The 25,409-nt window shown below is 48.7% G+C and overlaps 1 protein-coding gene across 1 annotated transcript in view; it reads left to right on the top strand.

Moving 5' to 3' along the window:
- lamc1 (laminin, gamma 1) overlaps window positions 1-25,409 on the top strand; it is a 57,004-nt gene that overhangs the window by 13,307 nt on the left and 18,288 nt on the right. The window contains exons 2-7 of the mRNA XM_063461187.1: window positions 12,704-13,008; window positions 19,489-19,619; window positions 22,749-22,915; window positions 23,118-23,306; window positions 24,126-24,243; window positions 25,285-25,383. Of these exons, the coding sequence (XP_063317257.1) occupies window positions 12,704-13,008; window positions 19,489-19,619; window positions 22,749-22,915; window positions 23,118-23,306; window positions 24,126-24,243; window positions 25,285-25,383 (1,009 nt within the window). The remainder of the gene's footprint in view (window positions 1-12,703; window positions 13,009-19,488; window positions 19,620-22,748; window positions 22,916-23,117; window positions 23,307-24,125; window positions 24,244-25,284; window positions 25,384-25,409) is intronic.

Here is a 25,409-nt window from a genome sequence, read left to right as displayed (position 1 = left end):
CAGGACGGTAGCTCTCGAGGACTGGGATTGGGCACCCCTGCTGTAGAAGAAATAAAAATGTGCAGATTTTCTCAGGAGTGCATGTTTTCCTCGTTTTCACTGATTCTGGCAGGTTCATCAAACCGTTCATCGTCTGTGGCCCTTAACTTTCTGGTTCCCCTCAGCCCCATCATAACGTCTCTTTTCAAGACACACACACACACACACACACACACACACACACACACACACACACACACACACACACACACACACACACACACACACACACACAGAGCTGCAGTAACATTGAAGATGTTCTGATCTCTTTGTTGTGTACCTGCGTCCTGATTTCGCACGAACACCTGAGTGAACACGCAGGTGCACCAAACCTCTGAAAAGCCTTCAGACGGTTATTCGATTATTTCAGTCGTCGTTTTGATGCTGATGTGAAACTTTGCGTAGCCGACCTCCTTGAATCGTGTTTTTCTTGCATGGACTCTGGTCTAGTTACACAGTTATAACTTCCAGTCCTGTCAGAAAACTTTGACCTTTGACCTTACTGTAAACTGACTTAAAGTGCTTCCTCCTGTGGGAAGAGGAGCTGCTGTGGGAATTCAGCAGGATGGGAAAAGGCTCTGAGGGAAGCGGCTTGTGACCTCGGAGGAAACTGAGCCGGAGTTTGTTAAAGCAGCGGGGGGAGGATGGGCTGGGGGCCCGGTGGGCCCGGTCCTGCTCAGATTCTGAGGCTACGTCCACACTAGCCCGGATAGATTTGAAAACGGCGTTTTCGTCTGAAAACGCTCCGCGTCCACACTAGCGTTTTCAGTCGTTTTCACAGAGTTGTGCGTCCACATTGAAACGACCCAAACGCTTACGTTCCAGTCCTGCGCAAAAGCGAGTGAGAGTTAAAGAATTTACAGGAAAGCTATCTGGAACACGTACAGACTGATATTAATCTTTTTTAGGGCTGCCAAAATTGAGAGTAATCAAAACGACTGCTGTATAATGGCCTCCGCTATCTTTGTTTAATTGGTCACATGACTAAAATGCGTCATCGTTTTAGAAAGTCTGCGCTTTCGAGTGTCCACACTGCGATGGGACAGCTCCGTTTTGAAATGTATGCATTTTCGAGAGCGTTTCTCCCTGGGAAAAAACGCCGTCTCAGTGTGGTCGGGAGGCCAAAACGGAGAGAAAAGGATGTGTCTTCAAATGAAACCACATTAGTGTGGACGTAGCCTGAGATTTGCTTTGCAGGAAGTGATTCAGAGCCCCAGGGAGAGCAGGGAGCCCAGAGGCCGGGGGGGGGGGGGGTCTTATTATAGACGGCGTGGAGTCTGTGAACAAGTAGAGATGCATTACAGGGACAAGCAGATGCATGCAGGGTAATTTTAGCCCTGCTGCCTGGGAGGGAGGGGGGCAGATAGCGAGGAAGAGTAAAAAGTGACTCGTTATCAAAGCAGGTTGAGGGTAAACACGCGAGCTGACTGATTTATGTGTCCCGGGAAACGTGATCGTTGGCTGTTTGTTCGCGTTTCTTCCACTCGAGTGGCGTAATTACACGGCTGATGGAGAGGCGGTCCCTCGCCCCTCCAGCTCGAACCCCGGCTGTGGAAACGTCAGGTCTGTGGAACTCCTTTAACCCACGACACAAACCTAAAACACCGGATTACAGGGAAAGAGCTGGAGCTGAACCTCACAACACGACCGACAGCTGATGGGAAACCTCTGTCGTCAGTGGGCGTGGCCAAAAGTGGATTTAAATGATTCCAACACAAAAAAACAATCAGTGTAATTTAATATCCCAGGATGTTAATGTGGGACCCGAGCTGTGCACAGCGTTGGTCATGTTCTCTTCAGCTCGCGTCCTCGCTGTGACCACGCGGACCCGTAATCTCCTCGGATTAGATTACAGCGTCTCATCTTCACTCACAGCTTCTCCCTCTGCACTAAAGATAACATTTCTAACATTACAAAGTCAAACATTAAAACTAATTTAAACTGTTTAAATTCTGCGTTTCCTCCTTCATGTGAACATTTTGCACAGTTTACTGATGGCGGCTGATTATCGCTGCATCACGTAAACTCTTCTTTAAAATACATTTATTCTTATTTTCAGTGAACGTGCGTCGTCACAGCAGCAGATGTATTTGTGAGTAAGGAGGCGGACGGTTCAGACGTGGAGCGTTCACGCCCTGGTTGTGACGCCGCCGCACGGCCGGCGCTCTGGCGCACGTTTCCGTGCAGCTGCTGGGCGCTTGAGGACCCGCGAGTGGTGTTGTTGTTCTGACGCGTCCCCGCTGAGGCCTCGGCCGTCATCTTCTGTAAACAGCGGCCCTGGTTTTGTTTCCAGGCTCTGTGTTTGCGCAGGCAGAGGTGAAGCTTAATTTAATCTTTGATCAGCTCTCAGAGATGATCTCACAACAATCAGCAGGATATGAGTTTTTTTTTTTAATAATCCCCTCCTTTGTTCAGATGAGAAGATAGTAGCTGAGCGTCCTCGGGCGCTCTGAGCTCATTCGCTCATTGTTCTGCTTGTTTACGTCTCAGACCCGAGACGCTCGACTGATGTGGGTTTTTATTTGAAGAAGAGCTGCAGCAGATTTCCAGATGTTTTCTCTCCCCTGTGCTCTCCTGCACAGAACACGATGTTCTCGATTAATCCCACGAACGTGCGTTGGAGTGTTTGAGCTCCATTACCAGCTGCTCTCCTCTGACACCAGTAAACCTGACAGGAGCGAGGCCGCGAGGCGGTGTTTGGCGAGGCGAGACTGGCGCATCAATAAAAAGACAGTGAAAACGCTTCGGTGAAGAGGCGCCAGCTGTGTGGAAACTGAAATCTTCCTCACATCCAGTTTTATTTTCTTTGGTTCAAAGTGAAGCTCACTCAATGACATCATGTCTCCGGGTCCTCTCGTCTTCAGAGGATTATCAAAACTAGATTAAACACACGATGGCTTTCATGTTCAGCGTCTCGCAGCTTTTCCTGGCTTAAAGCGGCGTTTGGTTCTCGGCTACACGCAGACTCTTCTATAGAGAGCGAGTCTGTTTGCATTTCTCTGCTGTTTGTGTTTATTAAACCTGAATTAACAGAAGAATCTTTGATCTGATCTGCTCATTTCCAGCTCTGTGATTTTTACTCCCGAGCTCTCCTGAAGCAGCTTTGCATGAACAAAGTTCAAAATAATCCTTCTTTATCTTAATCTGGACGTCAGCACAGCCTCTCTCTGCCCCTGGGAAGCAGTGGTTGTGTGGGTGTGGCTTGTTTCTGCAGGCTCTCTGTTCTCAGGTCATGGTTGAGTTTTGGTTCTTCTCATCTGAAATGCTTCCTCAGAGTCAACCCTTTCCACCTTGACCACTCGTGACCTGCAAGGCGATGACCTCACGAAGGTTAAATACCCGGGACCCCGTCAGGTCTTCACAACCTGAAAACAAACTCAAGCGGCTAAGCTTTGAGCTTCTGTCCTAATTTAGATGATTTAGTGAGGATGAAGGTTAAACTGTTCTCAGTAAAAGTTCACTTTGATTCTCTCTGATGGGAAACACCATCGACAGGAAGGCGCTGGAAACAAACGCAGCGAGGCCGTGAGCGGTCGTTACGCCGCGAGTTTAAAACCTGAGCTGAAAGTCGTGCTGCATGTGAGCAGAGCTGATTTAAAAAAAATGTCCGACACTTGTGGTCCCGTGGGGCCCGGCGGGCCCGGCAGCAGGTCGCTCCGGCCCTGCCTCCGGGTCAGGTGCAGCTGAACTGTGCACAGGTTTTAATCCTCTCCCCGTGTTTGGCACCAAACTCTGTGACGTCAGGTTTGGCTCCCTGCAGCTGTGAACTCTTTGTCAGGGTTGTTGGTGGTGCTGTAGGTGGGGGTGGTGTTGGGGGTGGGACGCCCTGCCGGGACTCTCTTTGTCTCTGGTAATGAGGGACGCTGCTGTTTGTTCCTGACGTCTCGGTGTGGTGACACCTCCGGGCGGGGCGCCCGCTTCCTTGGTGGTCCTGCTGCTAAATCCTCACCAAACACCCTCCTGTTAGGAGGTGGAGGTGGTGGAGGAGGGGGAGGGGCGTCCTCTGATTAGATCACAGCTTCTTCACTGATGGGAATCTGCTGGTTATTTCTGGCTCTCGGGGAGGGGGGGCTGCCGAGCTCGTAAAGAGAGAAAAGGCTGAAGGCGTGGAGGGATTTTCTCATGACGTCCTGAGTAGTTTACAGCCGCCGGAGCTGCGGCTGATTGTTCCTGTTTTCCAAACATCGTGAGCGGAATAGTTTTGGTTTTTACACATTTAAAGAAGAAATACGAGACAAATGAGTGAGAAAAGAAACGAGTTCCAGCTCGTCTGTTTGATGCTGAACTTTTAACTTTTAAGGATTAAATTCAGATTTTTTCTTCCAGCTTTTGGGATAAACTGACTTTTTACTATATAAGATATCTGAAGGTGGAAAACTGATCTGTTCTTCAGACAAGCTGAACTCGCAGCTTCAAACTCATGAAAGAAAACTGGATCAAACTTGTGCTCATCAGTTATTTCGGGTCTTTTCACTTTAAGAGCGCGTTACAGCGCTCACTGAATGATGACAGGGCTTCATCTCAGCCATTAAAAACAATCATTGCCTCCCATCTTCACTCCCTTCCTGCTGCCCTCCCCCTCAAACACTTAATTGGAAATCCCCCCTCTGAGACACACACACACACACACACTCTCTCTCGTTTTGATATCTTAGTGAGGACATCCAATTGACATGATGCTTTTCCTAGCCGCCTACCCTAACCCTTAGGAGATGGTTGGGTTTAGGGTAAGTGTAACACTAAAATCACAGTCTGAGTCTCTTTTGTCCTCACAAGTGACGGTTGGTCCCCACAAAGATGTATAAACAGGTACACACACACATGCAATCCTGAGTAAAGATGTGTGTGAGGAGTCTGTCCTTCTATCCTGACCTTTCCAGACTTTGGATGTTTGATCATGTCATTCTGCAGCTGCGTCTCACAGCTAGAAGGTCAGCCTGGTTTCCAAATGTAGGCTCAAAGGAGACTTTTCATCTGCTCTAAATCTATGCCGATACGAGCTTTCACAGTTTACCCACAATGCACTTGATGTGTTCTCCATTAGAGTCAGAAACGTCCAGGCCTCCGCTCCTCTGTGTCAGGCTGAAGCTCAGAGCTGAGAGACGAGGAAACAGAGTGTGGGTGTAAAACTGATGTGACTGCAGTTTTCAGCTTCAGTGTTTTTCAGCCCTGAAAAAATCTGCTGGAAGTTACGAAAAGATGACCCTGATTTACTTCACAGGCTCCTAAAAATCTGTTTCTCTTCACAATCGGCTGATTCAGAGGAGGGCAGCCGGGAACTTTTCCTGGATTTGATTATTGGATCAGATGACCCCGAGCTTCACAGCACCTCCCATTTCACTGTTACAGACACTCCTAAATGTTACAGTTATTTTGTTACTCGTGTTAAAAAGAGTGAAACATCTCTTTCCCCAACACACTTTATGAAACGCCCGGGGTAGCGTGTGAGCGTCGCCGTGCTGCTCGTGCTGCTCGTACTCAGAACTGAGGCTTTCATTTTTATTATAAAGAACGGCTTTAATTTCACTGCTCGGTCACATGATCAGCGAGCTGTGAAACTACCACAGGCAGGTCACGGTTTCTCTACCTGCTCGTGACCATCGTGACCTGTGCTGATGTCACAGCGGCAGAGACGCTCGGCTCAGTTTATGTTGGAGCTGCTTACGAGCGTTCAGCTCCGTCTGCAGCCTCGTTATCACCCACTGCTCTTATCACAGAGTCATCACACACACACACCTCTGCATTCTCACCTCGCCTCTTTAATCTCCTCACAGCCAATCGGAGCGCTCGCTCAGCCAGCGGTTGCTCTGTTTATCAAACAGATGAAGCTGATAGCGGCTTGGACTCGTCTTCGGCTCCCCTCTGGCTCTCTGCACGTTTAGAGATAACACTTGGTCTTTATCACACATCTGTACAGCGTTCTGCATTCTTTAATCTTCTGTCATTTTCAGGAAACTTTTAAAGCTTTTCGATTAATAAGAGTCGGGTGTTTCTACTTGGACGTATGAACATGTGCATGGAGGCAGGAAGAGGTCACAGCTTCTCAAACAAAGCAAACACAAATCTATGAATGAAGATAAATTCAGCAAATAGTGAATGAAGTCTGGAACTGTGTGAGGTTTGTTCCTTTAAGGTAGCAGCAGGTTGGAGATTAACTGGGACATTAATGTGTAACTGCACTGCACATGTTGCGGCCGCGGTCAGTGACCCGATTCTCGTATCTGTCACGTATCCTTGGAGACGAGGACCCAGCGTGGAACGCCGCGGGGCGTAAAGGGTTAAACTCCGCTGCATTCCTCGCGTTGCTCCTCCTGCATCATCCCCAGCAGTCTTTCACAGAAGTCCAATCCAATTTGATGGTGCTTTTTATCTGTGAGAGGCTTCAGCCCGCTGACCTCTGACCCCGGCACCTGCTGGGAGACGAGCACTCTTGGTGGAGGATCCTCGCAGCTCTCGACAGGGTTTAGTCTTTAAAGAAAGTTCGTTTAGTTCCATTGTTCAGTCAGAGACTGGGTCAAAGTTCATCTTTGTACGTAAATGTGAAACACGCTTCACTTGAAACACTCGCACGTTTCCGGCAGCAATCGCCGATCGATCAGCTGATTTTGGTCATTGATTAATTGTCTGGTTCGTAACAAAGTTTGGTCCTCTTTGTTTCCCGTTGCCTCATCTTGTTTGTCATCAGTTTAAATCCTTTTTTACAACCCTGCAGCCCTGGAATGGCAGTTTTATCCTCTTAAAGGCACCAAACTCCCTTTTAAAATCAGCTGATTTGGTGATGCTTCCCCCGCAGTGAGAGCAGCTGTGTTTAAACCCACTCATGATGATCTGACTTCATGTTTTAGGCTCTTCGGCTGAATTCGGCATTAAAACATTTTCACGTGTTGGTTTCTAAACACTAAAAGTCTGCAGTGGTCCTCAGCCCGGTGCCTTCACGCCTGAGCTGACACTAATCAGATTACTGGAGTGGATGTAAATAGAGAGAGCGCGCTCAGTGCGACCTTTGACCTTTCTCCTGCGCGGTACCTGCTGCCCGGACTCGTCAGCGCGAGTTCGAAGCTCGGCTGTGCCCACACGTCCAAAAGTCAAAGCGGCCATTGTTCGTTTCCCTGGAGAAGAATGCGGTGATGTCATGGGAGGAAATTTAATTGGACCGTGCTGTGAGCTGAGGCGTCCCCCCGCACCCCCCCTCCACCTTCACAACAACTGTAACCCCCTCCCCCCTCCCAGCCCTCAGGACGAGCCCGGGAAGTTTCCAGAGCTCCCAAACATCCAAGAAATGTTTTAAAGGAGGTCAGCCCTCCAGTCTAGCCCCCAGTTTAGTGGAATTTACAGTATAAAACACGGCGTTTGAAGTCCTGACAGAAGCTACGAACGGCCATGTTTGCACGTTTATTTTTAATTTCTTCTAAGGAAATATGTGTTTTTATCCAAAATAATGGCAGGAAACGAGCGACACACCAACACAGTGAAGCTGTTAGCCTTCATCAGATTGAAGGATGCTCTGAGATTTGTCACCTTTTCCTTTTCTGTCATTTCGTTACCTCGGAGTACTTGAACTAACCAAGTGCAGTGTGCTGGTTTCTCTCAAAACATGATTTAATGTAAAGAGAAAAGTTTTTATCCAAATCAAAACTGCCAGAAATGAATTTTCTCAAAGTCAAGAGCAGCTATGAAATGTGACAGCAGAAATCATTTCAAGAATTTATTTTTTTACTGTGAGGAAAATGTCACAGCTCTGAGAAAAATGCGATGATGTCACCGGACCGCACAGCGTGCTGGGGCGTGCCCCTCCCACCCTCACCACCCCTCAGGCCGACCCCGAGGCTCGGATACGTTTGGAGCAGCGATGTCAGGAATCCACGAGAGAAAAAACAGAGCCTCGAGCCACAAAACGTCTCCTGATCCTGGTTTTCTTCTTCAGCCAGGCTGGCGTGTGACGGCTGCTCGGAGTGAGGCCTGCATGTCCGGTTATTTGTCCATGATTCTTTACAGTCTTTGCTTATTCCCCATGGATCGTGTTTCCATGTGGGTTCATCAGGTTTGAGTGTGTCAGAGGAAACAGCTGCATCTTAAACACGTTGAAGGACAGCTCGTTATTTTCAGGTCTGGCCTGAGCGAGCCGACTGCAGCGTCTTCCTCCCCCTGCCTCATCTGTCCTCCTGAAGACGTCTTCCTCGTTAAACGCCGTCCTCTGTGGACGAAGAACATCTGCCTCTGAAATAAAGCCTCCTTTATAAGAGACTATCTGAGGTTTATGACCAAACGCACCTGACTGTGTCCACAGTTACCAAAATAAAAGATGGCGACGGCGCTGATTCATCTCTCCGGTTTATTCAGACGCTGGTTACCGGCAGTTTGCGTCACCCTTCTCATATTTTTGGAAGCATTTCCCAAACGAATTCCTCTTTGCCATCCCGTTGCCGACCTGATCCTCCGCTTGCAGAGTGGCGTGACGCAGACGTGCCGCGGGGAGCCGAACACACGCACATGCTCAGTTGATCAGAGCTGCAGAGAGCGAGGCTGCAATAAGAATCATCACGCAGCTCAAAATAAGACAGAATAACAGATCAGTGAGTCACAGCAGCGGCCTGTTATTCATATCGACTCCTTTGAGACCGTCTGTTTGCTGTAATCGTGGCCTCTCTGGGCCTCCGTACATTTCAGTGTCTCCAGCTGAAGTTCTGATAAGTTTGTTGCTTCTGATCCAAACTTGGACTCCAGGCTTAGACTGGGAGATTCAGGCCAGAGGTCAGAGGTCACGTGCAGCTACGGAAGCTGTCAGTCTCGTTACGTTGCTCGCTGGCACTTCAGCAGAGCTCGTCCTCCCCCGCGCTCGTTTGCATTTCTGCTCACTGAGTCGTCGTGTCTTCCATATCAGGGCAGGAAAAACTCCCAGCAGCCCCCTCTGCCCCCTCTCCGTCTTTGAGTTTCTGTGGTCTCTTTCTTCCTCCGTCCGTCCCTCCGTCCGGCGTCACTCTGCCCAGCGGAAACACATTCCTGCCGTGTCACCCCCCCCCCCCCCCCCCCCCCCGTCACCCCCACCGGTCCCTCGGAAAGAAAAGCTGCTTCTCCAGAACGACTGGAGGCTCTTTTCATGTTCGGACGTGACTCCAAGGCCCCCCGAGGAGACTCTGGCAGGGTCAGCGCGCCACAAAAGGCGGGTTAGCGCCGCTTAAAGCAAAACCAGCTAATTGACGATGTCTGCGTTTGTTTCTCAGCGGCGGCTTTGCTGCAGGAGCGTCTTAACGGCAGCTTAAATCCTCAGAGGCTCCAAGGAGGGGCAGACAAAAAGCTTCTATAGTGAATTTGGCTTAAAGGTTGAGTTCACTGTTTTTTAATCCGGTCTTTATTAAAGCGCCGTTTCCTGTTTACAATATGAGAGGACAAAAGCTCCTCTTTTACTCACTTTTTACACTTTTAGGAGGCTTAACGTGTAAAAATGATCTCAACTGGTTTATTCCAGGTCACCGTGTTTTAAATAATAGAATACTTGGCTTTGCTGATGAGAAATAAATCAGAAAAATAAAGCTGTACAAAAATCAAATCTCACATTTTCAAAGTGAGGAAAAACGTCCACTTTAATCTGTGTGAGTCAGAAACTGCAGTTCCACTAATGTCCACCGGGGCTCCAGTGAGTCAGTCCCCATGAGCTCCCATGTTAACATATCCAACTTGTTTACAGCTCTGGTTGTAGTTGTTATACATCGTTAGGGGCGTGGCCTCTTTGACTGACAGGTGGATGGCTACACAGGCGGCTAGCTCTCTGCTAGCTTCACTGCAGCTAACTGGAGCTGTTGGAGGTTTTTGGGGCCTTTTTAATGACATCATGTGACCAATAATATGGCTGCTGTGAGGTTACTATGGTAACAGACCGAGAAGACTTAAACCAGTGTGTGACGTCACAGCCTGCAGTTTACATCCAGTGTCTGGAGGCCTGTGACTGTGCAGAGGACAATAATCTGATTTATTTGATGTATGTTTATTTTTCTTTTAATAAAAATACTTTTTTTAAACTCTGACAATAAAGCGATCCCTGGGGTGAAGGAGCTTTGGTGCACCCGGCTCTCCTGGGTGAGGGGTATGTTTGATTCGCTCCACCAGCGTGCTCAGTCGCTGTAGGTAAGCGCTCGTAGTCATTTTAAGGATGGCTGACCTCTTCTGTCCTTTAGGTAGGAGGACGAGAATGAAACAAATGTCAAATATGTGAAACGGACACGTCGTCCAGCTGCAGGCGAGGCTGTTAACAAGAGCTATAGAGGTGAAGGGTTAACTCCCTGTAATTCATCTCCATAAACCTGAATCATCTCAGATTTATGAGGGTTTATTCTGCTGGAAGGCTCCTCCTGTCCTCCTGTTTTAACGTCAAGTTTCGTCAACTTTTCTCTGTGCATGCTGGGAAACAGATGAAAGATGGTGACACTTCAGTGCAGAGGTGACAGCATGAAGATGGAGAGGGCTCCTCGTCAGCAGGAGCTCGGGTTCATCCTGGGTTTGTTTTTCTAGTCTGTGTGGCTTCCTCTTTGTGTTCTCAGGACGGCGCTTTGTCGTCTGTCTGCAGCGTCACTTCCTGCGGGCCCCTCCGGCCTCCTGTCCCAGCAGCCACCTGGACTTTGTTTGCCTCCCGATTGCTGCGACAACAGACGCTTTTGTCCCGTCCGTGAGGATGCGGAGGCGTGTTTCTGTGCAGTTTTTGAAGAGATGTCACTGACGGGTTTGTGTTCCTGTCAGTGGCGTTCGTCTCCTCTGACGCCTCTTCATAAACCTTTGATCCGAGGCCAGCGAGGCTCCACGGGACGTTTGCAGGTCCCACGCGTTCGCCGTCAGATCTGAATGAAACGGCTTTTATTCTGAAACTGGTGAACTCTTCACCCAGCCCAGTTTGTTCCAGGAAGTCAAAGTGTCCGGCTGTGGAGGAATGTGTGGGAAACCATGACGGAGTGCTTCCTTTTCATTTCTCAGCCATGAAAGCCGCTGCTGTGATCTCTGCGAGCACACAGATCTGTGAGGGGACGTTCTGCGGAGGCTACATAGAAGCACCACGGTTGGTGTTCAGACCTCCATCCACCTGAGGCCCGTTCTGCTCCCCTCACAAACATCACCTCAGCGTCTCCTTCCTTTTGTTTGATCTTGTTGCTCCATCTCTGCGTTTGAGCCGTTTTCCCACCTGTGATGGGAACAGCTTTTGTTTTATGACTCTGTAAATATGTAATCATGAATGTTTGTAGAATATTTCAAACTCGATTACTGTAAACAGCCTCACAAGGCCGACACTTTGGGAACCCAGTGACTTTAAAAAAAAAAAAAAAAAAGGTCACACATTTAATCAGTTTCTGAACATTTTCTTTATGTTTGGTTTTCATTCTTCTAAGAAAACACCTCCACCCATGTTTGACTTACCAATGGCCAGTGTCCATGCTTTTATTTTGACAGTCTACCCTGCCTGGTAAATCTCTGGTGTTGTGGCCCCTGATTATAACTCAGCGGCTCTGCGTGACGGTTGGTCCTGGATCTGCTGTGGCGAGCAGGTTCACGGCCGTCCACACCGACCCTGAGGTGGTGCAGAGACGCAGCTGGTTTCAATCATCTGTCACATCAGGAAATAAAAACATCTGCTTCTGTTTCTTTCACACTGAGTTTGGTTTGCGGTGAAAAGACAAAGCGAGCGTGTTTGTGAAGATGAAAGCAGCACAGTAGCAGTTTGGTCTTCATGAGATGTGCTGATCCGTCCCTGATCCAGCGCTTCAGGGTCGGTGCTGTTTGTTAAACCGCTGCGTGAAATTTAAAACCTTCAGACCAGCCTCTGATTGGCCGCCTGTGTTTGCAGCGCTGTGTGAACGGAACAGCCGGTAATACAGAAAATGAAACCTCAGCGGTGACGTCACGTCCACCGTGTCGATCTGAGGCTTTGATTGTGAGCAGTAAATGGGCCTCCGCCCTCGCAGCGCCTGTTAGCCTTCGCTCATAAACTCGGTGTGGTCCTCAGAGCGTCACGCACACACGGGGAGGACGCCGGCGGCGTGTTTGCTGTTGCTTCATTGTTTCCTGTAATAAACTGCAGCTCTTTGTGCGCTTCAGTCCTATCAGCAGCTTCACCTTTATTTGCCGTTGACACAGAGGGGCCCCTCCAGACCGGGGCCCTGTCAGCGCACTGTTTACAGAGCAGATTCTTTGGCTGAGCAAACAGCCGTACCCCCCGCCGCCCGGCTCAAACACAGCGGCCTTCCTTTGCTCGCTGACTGACTGCTGCTGAAGCGTTCAGGCCGACCTGCTCAGACTCGCCAAATATGCGGAGACGTCCGCAGCCCCGAGTGTCACAGTCAGAGGAAGAACTGCACTTCACATTCCTGCTCAGCATTTCCCAAATCGCCCGAGATTCCCCCCCCCCCCCGACAAGGCCCGAGCGGGCGTCAGGAAACAGTCCTGCAGAGACACGATGCTCCGCAGAGATCCTCAGGTTGCAGTCAGGGTGGAGGTACAGCTGCATCCAGCTGTGCTGTGTATGGTTTAACCTCCGCCCTGAAGCATCAGTATGTTTGATCCTGCAGCTCGTCCGACTCTCAGCTTCTTTCGGTCTTCGCTTCAATGTCTGCAGGTTTTTAGTCTCCTTCCATCTGTTACACATAAACTAAATCTAACCTAACGCTCCTCCCTCTCTCTGCAGGTAAGGCCTTCGACATCACTTACGTCCGCCTCAAGTTCCACACCAGCCGGCCGGAGAGCTTCGCCATCTACAAGCGGACCAGCGAGGGCAGCCCCTGGGTGCCGTACCAGTACTACAGCAGCTCCTGCGAGAAGACCTACCAGAAAGCGAACCGCGGCTTTATCCGCACCGGCCAGGACGAGCAGCAGGCGCTCTGCACCGACGAGTTCAGCGACATCTCGCCGCTCACCGGAGGAAACGTGGCCTTCTCCACGCTGGAGGGACGACCCAGCGCCTACAACTTCGACAACAGCCCCGTCCTCCAGGTGAGCGCGTTATTAATTCTGATTTTACCTCATAAATCATTTTTAAAGGCTTTGAGAGCAGAAACAATATCAGCTCCACAGAAAAGTGATGTTAGAAAATCTGAAAACAGAAATGTGACGAGAATTTTATGGGAATCATGTTGAGGCACAAATTTGACCTTTAATCCTTTATGAAGAACAAAAGATACTTTTAAAAGTTCTTATTTAGACTCAGCCTGAAAAATAAGGACAGTGTTTGAGCCTCAGTAACTACAGATGAAGGCGTGCGTGTGACGCCACCTGAGACAACATTTCCTCAGGCGGGATTATCGTGACTCCTCCCCTCACAGAACGAGAAGCCGGAGGCTACGCCGCACATCTGGGCACGGGCACAGGGAGGTTTAGTTTGAGAAAGAGAGCGGCAGCTTCGTGAAATCAGAGTTTGGTGGGAGTCGTTCACACAGTTGGAAAAGCTCACATGAAGACCAGATCGCTGCTTTCCTCTAAACAAACTCTCCGTAATCATCAAAGATTCTTCGTCTTTTGAATATTAGATTTGTTCCCTTGGAGTGCCTGAAACTGATGAAATCTTCCCAGAATAAAGGGAAAGTTTCAGACCTCAAACATCAGCATCTGTACTGCTTTTATAAGCGAGTGTTCCCTCGTTCTGCAGACAGAAGTTCTGCTGCTGCTCGCGGCGTTCTTGAGCAGCACCGCCTGCGCTGCGACCCGCTTCCAGGCGACGCCCCCAGATTTCCCAGCTCGGTTTGGCCCGAGCGCCCGGCAGCTGGAGCGCTCTCCTCGTTGTCCCCTTCTCTTCCCGTCACCCGTCAGCGCGTTTGCGATTGCTTCATGAGCAGGAAGCAGAGTCTGTGTTCATTCCTCTCGCCTCACTTTTTGTTTCGTAAGGTTACACACACACACACACACACACACACACAGTGCACTAAATACAGTTTATAGGTTTTATCAGTAACAAGAGGAACACTGAGAGTTTCCCACAGTCATCACACTGTAGGTGAAGAAACAGACAAAGGATGCAGACTCATGAGGAGCAGTGGGAGAGTCTCACATGATGAATGTTCCTCTGTCAGACTCTGCGGGAGATTTTGTGGCATCAGAGACTCACATTATTCATTTAGAGCTGATGTGTTTTCATCAGGAAGGTCCTGAAAGGAGGATGTGCGTAAATATTTATTCTGAAAACAGCGAGTGACAGAAGGTCCTGATGGATGGACGGAGCTGCCCGTCCATCAGCGTTTCGTGTACTTTGCTGGTTCAGTTTTTATCAAACGAATTTATTCGTGCACTTTGCTGAAGTCATTTCTGCAGACGCTGTTCCTCATAGCTGCTGCAGGTCTCCGGGACATGCTGGAGATCAGATCTTCATGCATTTAGATCCTTTTTAAGGACGGATCAGTCAGATTAGGATCTGTGAGTTTCAGATCATGGATGTATTTCATCATCTCTGAGCCTCGGTTATCATTTTGCTCCATGGTCAGCCACGCTGGAAGATTCAGGTTGTCCTGGGAAGAAGGTGGTCTCTGAGGAGGATTTCAGTTTTTCTGACGCAGCTCGTTGTTTCTGAACCGTCATCAGTTTTCAGTAAGGTCGGTCCTTAAAAAGCCGAAGCCCACGAACTCTGAAAGTCTTTCGTGTTATTTTTCAGTCTTTTCTTATTTTAGAACATTTGATTTATTTAAGTTCGGCATGATTTTAAAGATGATATTAAAACAAAGACTAAACGTTGAGAAGAGTCAGCTGATGATAAACCACTGAGGACCTGCGCTGCTGTGTGCTGATTGGTGGAATATCTCAGGTGTATGGCCGGTGCTGGTGATCACAGCTGTTTTCTCTAAACTTTGCTGGAAGCTGTGAACTCTCCAGGTGATCCTCCTCATAATGATGTCACACTGTGGGGTGACTCTGAATACCAGCAGGCAGGATCAGGAACGACTGATTCCACAGCCATGACCTGACATGATCTGTGTGCTGGTGATTAACTCAGGAAGTATATGATCCGAGGAATTCAAAATAAAAATCTGCTGTTCCGCTCTCCGCCTTAACCTCAGATAATTAAACCCCGACGGAGGTTCAGGTGTCGATTGGCTCAGATGAAGGCTTGTTAAAAAGTGCAGCTGGTCCGGTTATCTGCAGACCGTTTTCAAGGCCGGTTCTTCTCCCATCTCCAACATTCATCGGCATAAACTCATCCGGCCCGTCCAGCAGCTGCAGATCCTCACGCTGTCCCATCCAGGAAGCCGGAGCGGCCTCGTCTCCAAATCGTCGCTGTCTAAACTGTAGCGAACATTTGTTTGCCATCAATCAACTGCAGCTCCGTGCCAGTGTGGAGGCCTCACCCGGGATGTGTTTTCTTGAAGGAAGAATGCTGCTTGGCTTTAGGAAGTCCTCCGGGAATCACAAACATTCAGCCTGGAAACAAACAGCCTGTCAGGAGGCGAACGAGAGCGAGCAGAGACGCAACCAGTGATTATTTTAGAGGTGGAATAAACGTCCAACTTCAGCTGTTTAGTCTGCAGCGTGTCAAGTCTTCCACATTGAAATTTTAATCCTTTCTTCCTCGAGCCCAAGTGCGGAAAATTCCCAGAGATGTCCTGAAAGTGCTGCTGGGATTTTGTCCAGATGCGCTGTGAGCGTCCAGGACGTTTTCATGTGCAGCGAAAGATCCGACTCGTCTCCGTTAGTCGACCAACATCAGCTGCAGACGTACCTGTGTCTTCCCGAGTGTTTCCTGAATGTGTAAATCAGGAACAGTGAGCCTGCTGGGGCCACGTTACGCAACATTAACGGTTGTAGCAGACACCTAAAAGCGTTGAAACAGACTGTCACTGCGCCTGTAACTGGAGGTGGCGCCCTCTGCTGGCTCGTTTCAGCCAGACATCGGTTAAAAACCCAAAGACGTTGATTCCAACGCGATGCCGTAAACGAGCAGAGCGCTCAGACCCTTTGAGCTCTGCTGGATTTCCTCAGATTTCAGTCTGTTTGAAACGAAGGACACAGCTCAGACAGGAAATGACATCAGCAAGCTAACAGGAAGTCTGGTTCACTTTATTAAAAAAATAAAAAAACGCGTTCCTATCCTTTTCCTGCATCTGCCATGTCTCGTTATCATTTCTGAAGTGTCTGCCGTGTTCCCGGGAATGTTGGAGCGTTTGTTTTTCTGTTTTTGTTATGTTTTTCAAAATGTTGTGTTTTCTGTTTTTTGGGGGGGTTTCCCGCCTCGGGGCCACCGTAGGGAAAGAAACCTGGAGCGTGACATCTCCATCAGCCACATTAAGATGTTAGCTAACTTTGATGTAAAGGTCTCGACATTTAAGGCTGATTTTTGTTGTGGAAGCACAAAGTGGAGTAAATGTGGTGTCGTTGGTCAGCAGATGGTTTATAATTGAGCAGCTGCAGACGTGAGTCTGACAGGAAAGAATAAAATGATCAGTCTAAATGTAATAAAGATCCTGTGGATGTCTAAGGCCACAGTCCTCGGTGAGGATGGTCCAGCAGGGATGAATCGGTCTCAGGGATGTTGGATTTCTCTGCGGCTCACTCAGAAACAGTTAGAGGTGAAAAGTCGGGCCTGTAAACACTTGTGCCAGCAGCTCTCGGCTGTATTTAACGCCAATGGTTGATCATCTGCCCGTTGAGGTGGACGCTCTCAGCTGCTGGTTATTTCCCGCTCAGAGATGACAGACAGCAGGAATGTCACAGAGCGACAAACAGCCGTCTGACGCCTCCGGCGGGCCGCCGCCTCCAAAAAGATCCTGGCTTTGGTATAAATAGCTCGATGCCAGCGAGACAAATAAGGAAGTTTAGAGCTGAGCTGCAGAGCTAAATCTGTTCATTTACACGGAGAAGAAGTACGAGGCTCAAAGGAAGAAAGGGAGGAAATAACGAGCCGTGAAAATGCTTTTCCAGAAAGCTTCGGCTGATCGCTTTTCCAAACTGGGATGGGTAATGTGACAGGGCAGACTGCCTGAACTAAAACATGGTCAAAGGTTACACTGAAAATATTACCAATAAAAAAAATGAACTGGATGTTTTATCAGCATGTAGGAAGCTGTAAACTCATTTAATCGGCTGATATGCACCACTCCACTGATGGATCACATCAGAGTGTAACAGAGTTACATGGCAGCTAATTCTGCATAAATGCCATCTTTCTCTGAGCATTTTAGAAGTTTTGTGGCTGGATAAAGGTGGACTGTGGGACCAACTTAGTAATGCACATGTGGAGGGTTTGGAAAAGAGGAAACACAGTATAGCTGTGACCTTATTGGCCAGTATTTCCTCAAAGACCAGCCTTTGGTCTCAGGACGCCATCATGGAAGTGAGAAACCTGCAGTTCCTATAACGTCCACTGGAGGCTCCAGCATTCCTTTATAACTCGCCTAGCATTATTAGGGGCGTGGCCTCTATTCAATTTATTTAAATTCAATTTTATTTATACAGCGCAAAATCACAACAACCGTCCTCAATGTGCTTTATATTGTAAGGTAGACCCTACAATAATACATACAGCGAAAAACCCAACAATCATATGACCCCCTATGAGCGAGCACTTTGGCGACAGTGGGAAGGAAAAACTCCCTTTTAACAGGAAGAAACCTCCGGCAGAACCAGGCTCAGGGAGGGGCGGGGCCATCTGCTGTGATTGGTTGGGTTTGTGAGAGAAGGAAGACAGGATAAAGACATGCTGTGGAAGAGAGACAGAGATTAATAACAAGTGTGATTCAGTGCAGAGAGGTCTGTTAACACATAGTGAGTGAAGAAGAAACACCCAGAGCATCATGGGGATCCCCCAGCAGCCTATTGCAGCATAACTAAGGGAGGATTCAGGGTCACCTGGTCCAGCCCTAACTACATGCTTTAGCAAAGAGGAAAGTTTGAAGCCTAATCTTAAAAGTAGAGATAGTGTCTGTCTCCTGAATCCAAACTGGAAGCTGGTTCCACAGAAGAGGGGCCTGATTATTTAAGACCTTGTAGATCAGGATCAGGATTTCTGGATTTAACAAGGAGCCAGTGAAGGAGAAATCTGGCTCTAAAAACCAACAATGCTGGAGTCCGGAACGCTGAATCTGTGAAGCTCCTGATCATGGAGTAGCCTCTATAATAATAAAGCACAGCTTCATGTTTCAGGAACTGGCTGTCGTGTTCAGAGCGGACTATTTGTGTTGCTCATGTTGGGAATGAATCCAGTAACAGGATGGAAGTTGTTCCAGTGCAGGTTGGCTCTGTTACCAGGCTACATGTGTGACATGGTTACATCAATATATAACCATCGAGCGGTCGTGCTCTGTGCTTTTAGGGCTTTATGCTCTGCTTGTTTCCTGTGAGGGTCTTCACAGGGTTACCTCAGGACAGGTAAACTTCCTGTTTCAGAGCCTGTGCGTCGCAGGCTGTTCCACATTCCCAGCACTTGTCCGAGGATTTAACAGGCATGTGCGAAGTCACAGTTTTCCTGAGTGGGCAGACAAACATGGAGCAGGTCTGACGGCGGGCCAGCTCGCTTATATTCAGTTCCACTTTCCCCTCGAGCTGCCGCTTCGTCTTCAGCTTCTCCGAAGCTTCGGGCCTGACGAGCTTCCTGCTGAACGGAGCAATCGCTGGCTTTCCCACGAGGCGGGATGTTGAGTAACTTTCTTTATCCTCTGAAACCCAACAGGTGTCCTGAGTAATTCCCTCCATCTGGATCTTGTATCGTAAGGCCAAGAAAATAAATTCATTTCTGTGGAAATGTCACAGTGTGAGGGCCTGCTGGTGTCTGCGTCACTGTTTTTCCCACAGCTGGAACTGAAACCACTTCTCTGTTTGCAGATTACAAAAACCAGGATGTTTCACACGCCTGCGTTTGCTTTGAGTTTAATTAAAGTAATCAGATTACTGGTTGAGGTAGTCATGCTCTCTTCAGTGTGATCTTAAATCACTTTAAGTTTTCTTGGGGCAGTATCCGCCACAAACCTGCGTCCATGCTGAGGATCATCCAGGAGTGACATCGTTCCAGCTGTTTGGATAAACGGGAGAAAAACCAAATAAAGTTTTAAACATTTCTTTAGTCGTTGGATCATAAAGACATAAATTATTTCTAAAAACTCAGCTGGGGTCCATAGAGGCGCTGATGTCCGATCACATTTACGTCTGTCCAGTAGAATAAGCGGGCCGCGTCTCAATCAGATTTGTTATGAGTTTGATTAGCTGATTAATCCATAGTTATGGAAGAAATATTGTTTTTGCAGTATGACTGGCTGACATGGACCCGATGGGGATTTTTGGCTGTCGGTGTCTTTGTTGGCGTGCAGCGGCTGAATGTTGACGGTAGTCTAAGTGTGAAGAGGCTTTAAGCCAATCAGGACATCAGAGCATGGTCGTGTTTGGTCAGGTGTGTGAGCATGCTCCGTTCGTCCTGAAGAGCAGGTGCTGTCTGGCAGGTGATGCTCCTCTGTTTGCCCTCGTGTGTCTAACGCAGCATCCATGTTGTGTCTGTTGCAGGACTGGGTGACGGCCACCGACATCAGAGTGACCCTGAACCGGCTCAACACATTCGGAGACGAGGTCTTCAATGACCCCAAGGTCCTGAAGTCCTACTACTACGCCATCTCCGACTTCGCGGTGGGAGGAAGGTAAAGCCTCAGATTCACTGCAGGTCCACTCTGACCCATTTTTCAGCTCCTCACGTCGCAGTCGAGTCCTCCGGCGGAGCTCTGCTCGTCCTGCGTCCTGATTGGACGAGTGTGGTCAGGTCCCGCTGTGTCACTGTGCGGTCCGCTTCCTTGTGACCGGCGCAGGGATCCACACTAGAATTCGTTTTCGACAGGCATTACTCGAGTGTTACACGGAGCGTGATTCTGCAGCCATAATGTGTTTGAATGTGGAGCACATTTCCCTTACACACCGCCAGCATTCCTGAAATTCCTAGCCGGCAGGGCCGGATTATAGGGAAACTGGAATGAGGCGGTCCGACAGCCGTGACGGATGGAAGAAAAGGGACGATTCCCGAGCCGAGCACCTGGAGGATTTAACCTTTACTTGTCCCAGGAGGAGATTTTCCTTCTGCACCTTCACCTGGATCTACCTGAGCGTGCTCAGCTCTGTGGTCAGATTTATCTGCACTTTATTATATCAACACTTTTCATTGTGCAATTCTGCCAGTGACTCATTCATGCAAACACACAGCTCATGAACGCTCCTTTGAACTCCTTGAACTCGTGCAGCAGCTTGAAGCAGGTAGAGACTTTCTGAAAGCAGCAGCTTGCTGCTCATTGGACAGAAGATCACCTGCAGTTTTTCCGTTTGCTCACGTTTTGGCCGGGAGGGAGCAAAGGGTTTAAATCCAGCTTAACATGTGTGATGTTCAGGATTTCTTTCATGCTTCTCCCTCCGTGCCTTTGAACATTTTTAGATGTTCATCTGTGTCCCTGCTCAGGTTCGACTGAACCTCCACCTCCTGTCCTGCTTTAAGAAAGAGCCAACAATCTTTCTGTTTTATGAGGTCTTATGAATTATGTGTTACCAGGAAGGTTTCTGATCCTGTGTAAACCCAGGACACAGCCACAGAGACGATGATGTCTCGAGACACATTTCTTTATAGTTTGCTGTGAAAATGTGAAACGGGCGCAGCGATTTATTGAATTGTGTGCAAACATGAAAATACCGCTTTTAATCCAAAAACAGAGTTTAACGGGCTCGTAAGTGAATCTTTGGTGTGACCTCCTTCACCCTTCAGCACAGCGTGAGCTCTGCTTTCTTTACGTATCATTCGGAGCTCTTCTCCGTCAGGCTGATCCCACGAGCTAAAATCTGCTCCAACCATGATGGAGCCTCCACCGTGTTGCACAGAAGGACCTCTGTCCCGACCTCCTCCCTGAACCAAATCTAGATTTATCAGATTTACCATCAGAACGGTTCCACTGATCAGTCCAGGTCTTTTATGTGCATACTAGGGCTGGGCCATATCATACCGTTCACGGTAATACCGGTATAATGTTGGGCAACGATAAGAAAATGAAATATGGCGATAGAATATGGGTAAAACACGCATGCGCAGTGCCTTTGTTTTCATACGCACACGGTGGAAAAAGGCGACGGAGAATGAGAAGGGGGAAAGCGGATCGTTGAATGAAACAGATGAACCAGAACTGGTTTGTAAAAATGCTGCAACTCCAGTGGTGTGGAACTGGTTTGGCTTTCGTCCGGTGCTCAAAAATCTGTCAAAAAATGTTTCAGTACGACTTTGCTAAACTACGAAGCCGCACCGCTTGATGGATTGTCGGAGCATTACAGCTATCGTAGGCAGGAGCCTCGCGGAGTGATACGTACCGTGCTTCAACGTAATATTACCGTATTGTGTGTGTATAACCTCTTTTTAAGTGTTGTGATATTATACATGGTTATGCTGAGGATATGTCGGCCAGTTTCCACTGGAAATGCCTTTTGGTTAAACTGTCAGCAAGGAATTTGCATTTGCACTGTTAAATTTTTATATAACTTTAATGCACATAAAAAACAGCTGCTTGTTTAAGTGAAAATACATTGATGGGGTTTTTGCACTAATTAAGTTGTGGAGTTGTAAAGTATTTTGTCTCATGTCAATTATATCGCCAGTTATATTGTTATCGCAAATTTTCAAATGTGTATTGTGATAAATATTTTTGGTCGTATCGGCCTGCTCTAGTGCAGACCTCTGCCTGTTCTCGGCTTCTTGGCAGGTGTCCTTTCTCAGGGGACGCACCGCGCTGAGGTGTGCCAGGTTTTCAGCTAACAGCTCTGAGAATCACCTCGTTGGTGTAAAAATACTTTGTTGTCAAACTGTTATCTCTAACATTTTTCATTTGAACTAAAGAAATGGGAGCAGATGATGTTTTTGCGACGGGCCGATGCAAACAAAGAGCTTAAAGATAGTCTTTAAAACTGGTTCTTTGCTCAGTGGTCCAAAGAAAAACTTTGAAAGAGCTTCAGAAATCCCGAACTCGAGACCACCTCAACAAAGTCTGGCTCCTTTGAAGCAGCATATAAAGAAAGGACTCGAGACATTTGCACAAAAGTGTGCGACTCTGTCACGCTAACAGCCACAGACTCCCTCCTTCTGCTCTTGAGGAGTGATTGCGGGGACATCTCACTGGAGCCTTCGCACTCACTGCAGGAGAATAAAGGACGTGTTGTCCCACGGAGGTTCTGTGCGTCACTAGATGGCGGCGTATCTCATCTCCGACACATTCCTCAGCGCTGCTCGTGAGCCGCGCTGACTGTTTATCTGTGCGCTGCTTTATCGCTCCTTCGTTCTGTGCCGTGTTCCTGCAGAGCTCCAGAAGGGCTCAGGGTGCATGCTGGGCTTTCCTTCAGCTCGGTGAACCGTGAAGTCTGCACGTTTACAGTATTAAACCCGCTGCAAACACTGACTCAGTGCTGTAAGCCCGAGGCTGTGCAACTTTAACAGCTCAGAGCACGAACCCAGGCCTCTCTTCCTTCCCACTGTCAGTTTTTCCAACAGCTCGCTGCCAAGAGACACCTGAGACAATAGCCAAAGGTGGCTGCTGAGCAAGTCCCGTCCTGCTGAGGAGGCGGGTGGCTGCGCTCCCTCGGGAGGTTTAAGAAAACCTTTGCTCGGAGCTGCAGAGCGGAAAAACCTCATCGGGAGCAAAAACAATGACGACAGTAAACTGAACAAAGAGTTGAGCTTTAATGACGGTGTGTGAGCGTTAGCAGCAACCTCCGCAGGTCCAGGTGTGACAGGTGTGCTTCTCTACTTCCAGGTGTAAGTGTAACGGCCACGCCAGCGAGTGCGTGAGGAACGATGGAGGACGGCTGGTGTGTAACTGTAAACACAACACCGCCGGCGACGACTGCCAAGAGTGCCAACCGTTCTTCAACGACCGGCCCTGGAGGAGAGCGACGGCCGACAGCGCCAACGAGTGTCTGCGTAAGTCACATGTTTAACTCGTCACGTTTAACCAGTTAGACATTTAGCAGTCAAAATGTTTATCCGTTAACGTTTGCCCCGTCACATGGTCGCCCGTCACTGATGATTTTACTGCATCACAAGAGATTTTGGTGCATCTTAAACTTTTTCACTGTTACCTGTTTCGGGTCTTTTATTGTGAAACTCTGTGTCGGTCTCTCAGCCTGCGAGTGTAACGGGAAGAGTGCCGAGTGTCACTTCGATGCCGAGCTGTACCGGGCCACCGGTCACGGCGGGCACTGCAGGAACTGCGCCGACAACACGGACGGCCCCAACTGCGAGCGTTGCCTCGACAACTACTACAGAGACCCGGACGCCAGCCGCTGCCTGCCCTGCCTCTGCAACCCCGTCGGTGAGTGATGCACACTGAAGAGTGTGTGTGTGTGTGTGTGTGTGTGTGTGTGTGTGTGTGTGTGTGTGTGTGTGTGTGTGTGTGTGTGTGTGTGTGTGTGTGTGGGAGGCTGTGAGTGGGCCTTCAGCCCCGATTGTGAGAGTGGCCTTTCCCACGGACATTTGAACACACCATGAATGAACAGTGATGTGCTCACATTTACATTTCCACTTGAACACAACAGTCAGACGTGTGTGTGTCTGTGAGTGTGATCGTTTGGCATGTGCACATGTTCTTGCGTTCTGTTTCCAGTGTTTGCTGATTATTTTCATTTCTCTATTTGATCTGTTTTTGGCCTTGTTTGTTTTTGTCTGGTAAATGTTTGTGTTCGTGATGGTTCTGGATGTTTTTTCAGTTGTTTTTGCAGCACGTTGAAATCACTTGTTTGCTCTTTTTTACCTTTCTAGACATTCTGTCGACTCCTTGCAGTAGTTTCTTTTCTCTCTGGTGTCAGTTTGTCGGACGTCTCTGTTGTGATTTTTCAGGAAATCTGTCGAGTCGTTTGCAGAGAATCGAAACACAAATTGCAGAAAAGCGTGAAAAGGTTTAAAGATCAGGTTTAGTGATTTTGTAAATGTTTGAGTGAAGTGAAAACATGTGAAACCGCAGGCATGGACTTTGTGGTTTTCAGCAGTTTTTAACGGAGCGCAGCAGGAAACCGCCGCCTAATGTGAGCCAGCTGCTCCACCCACTCTGCACTGCAACGGCTCATTAATGCAGCTGATTGTTTGCATGTGGTTGGAGGTTAACGTGTGTGTGTGTGTGTGTGTGTGTGTGCAGGCTCCGTGTCCCCTCAGTGTGATGACCGAGGCATGTGTGCGTGTAAACCCGGAGTGACCGGAGAGAAGTGCGACCGCTGCCAGCCGGGACACCACAGCCTGACGGAGGCCGGCTGCAGGTACGCCACAAACCCCAAACATCAGCTGACCTCGGAGACGCGAGCGTGGCCCTGCGGAGGTTATCGGCTCAGGTTAACCTCCTGCTGGGTGCACGGCTCTCTCACAGCAAACACTTTGAGTATCTCTGTCACTCGCTGGTTTTCCAGCTTGTTTGGTGACTGATGTCAGCCGTCAGCCGGTCGGGAAGTCACTTTTCCTTCTGTAGCAGGTTTGAAAGAGCAGGAGGTGACCCAGCTCAGGGAGGCGTATTTACATTACAGGTCTCCAGAAACAGCAGAACCCACATCGACAGCACGACTCGACTGAAAAACAGCAGAAAACACAATCATGTGAAAAATCCATCTATGCTCTTCCACTTATCCTCTTCAGGGTCGTGACACCGAGCTGCCCCACATGAGAAACATTTAAAAAATGAAATCATGTATAAAAAATTGGAACAATAAAGTCTAAAAGTGGAAACAGAGCAGAAGAAAACTGGACATAAATCAGGACTGAAGACAGATTTAAATTGTCCTCTGTTTGGTTTTATGTGGGGGGGGGCAGATTATTCTGGGGCCTGGGGGCAGTAACAGAGAGAGCCCGGCCACCTTTGGGTTTCAGGTGAGAGGCCGAGCTGATCTGTCCTCTGAGCTGACACAGCTCCGGCAGTCCAGCCGGAGCTGACGGAGCCGTGGCGTTCCTGTGTGGGTTAGATACGACACTGCTGAGTGGAGCTGTCAGCAGCACGGCGCGAGCTCCTTTAGTTCAGCTTGTTAGAGAGAAGCCGGACGTCTCTACAGCTGATGTCTCAGAGACAAACTGAACAAACTGTTTTTGGGTGAACCGTCCAAAGAGGAGACGTTCTCCCACGTCAGGAGTATTAAACCCCGTTTCAGTGAAGAAGAACTTGAACTCTGACCCAGGAGGAAACAGGGTCAGGTCAAGGGTCATGATTACATGAGCTGAAGTGTGGTTGGCTGCTGGAGAATGAACACTGTGAGCTGTGAGCGCCCCCTGCTGACTGAACTGATGAGTCTGACACTCTCTCTCTCCCCCATCAGGCAGTGCTCTTGCTCGCCCTCAGGCAGCACGCAGGAGTGTGACGTGAACACGGGTCAGTGTCGCTGCAAAGACAACGTGGAGGGCTTCAGCTGCGACAGGTGACACACAGCCCCGCCCACACACA

This window comes from Pelmatolapia mariae, linkage group LG18 (assembly GCF_036321145.2).
Source record: "Pelmatolapia mariae isolate MD_Pm_ZW linkage group LG18, Pm_UMD_F_2, whole genome shotgun sequence".
Taxonomy (NCBI): domain Eukaryota; kingdom Metazoa; phylum Chordata; class Actinopteri; order Cichliformes; family Cichlidae; genus Pelmatolapia; species Pelmatolapia mariae.
This window is presented reverse-complemented; position numbering and strand designations above follow the sequence as displayed.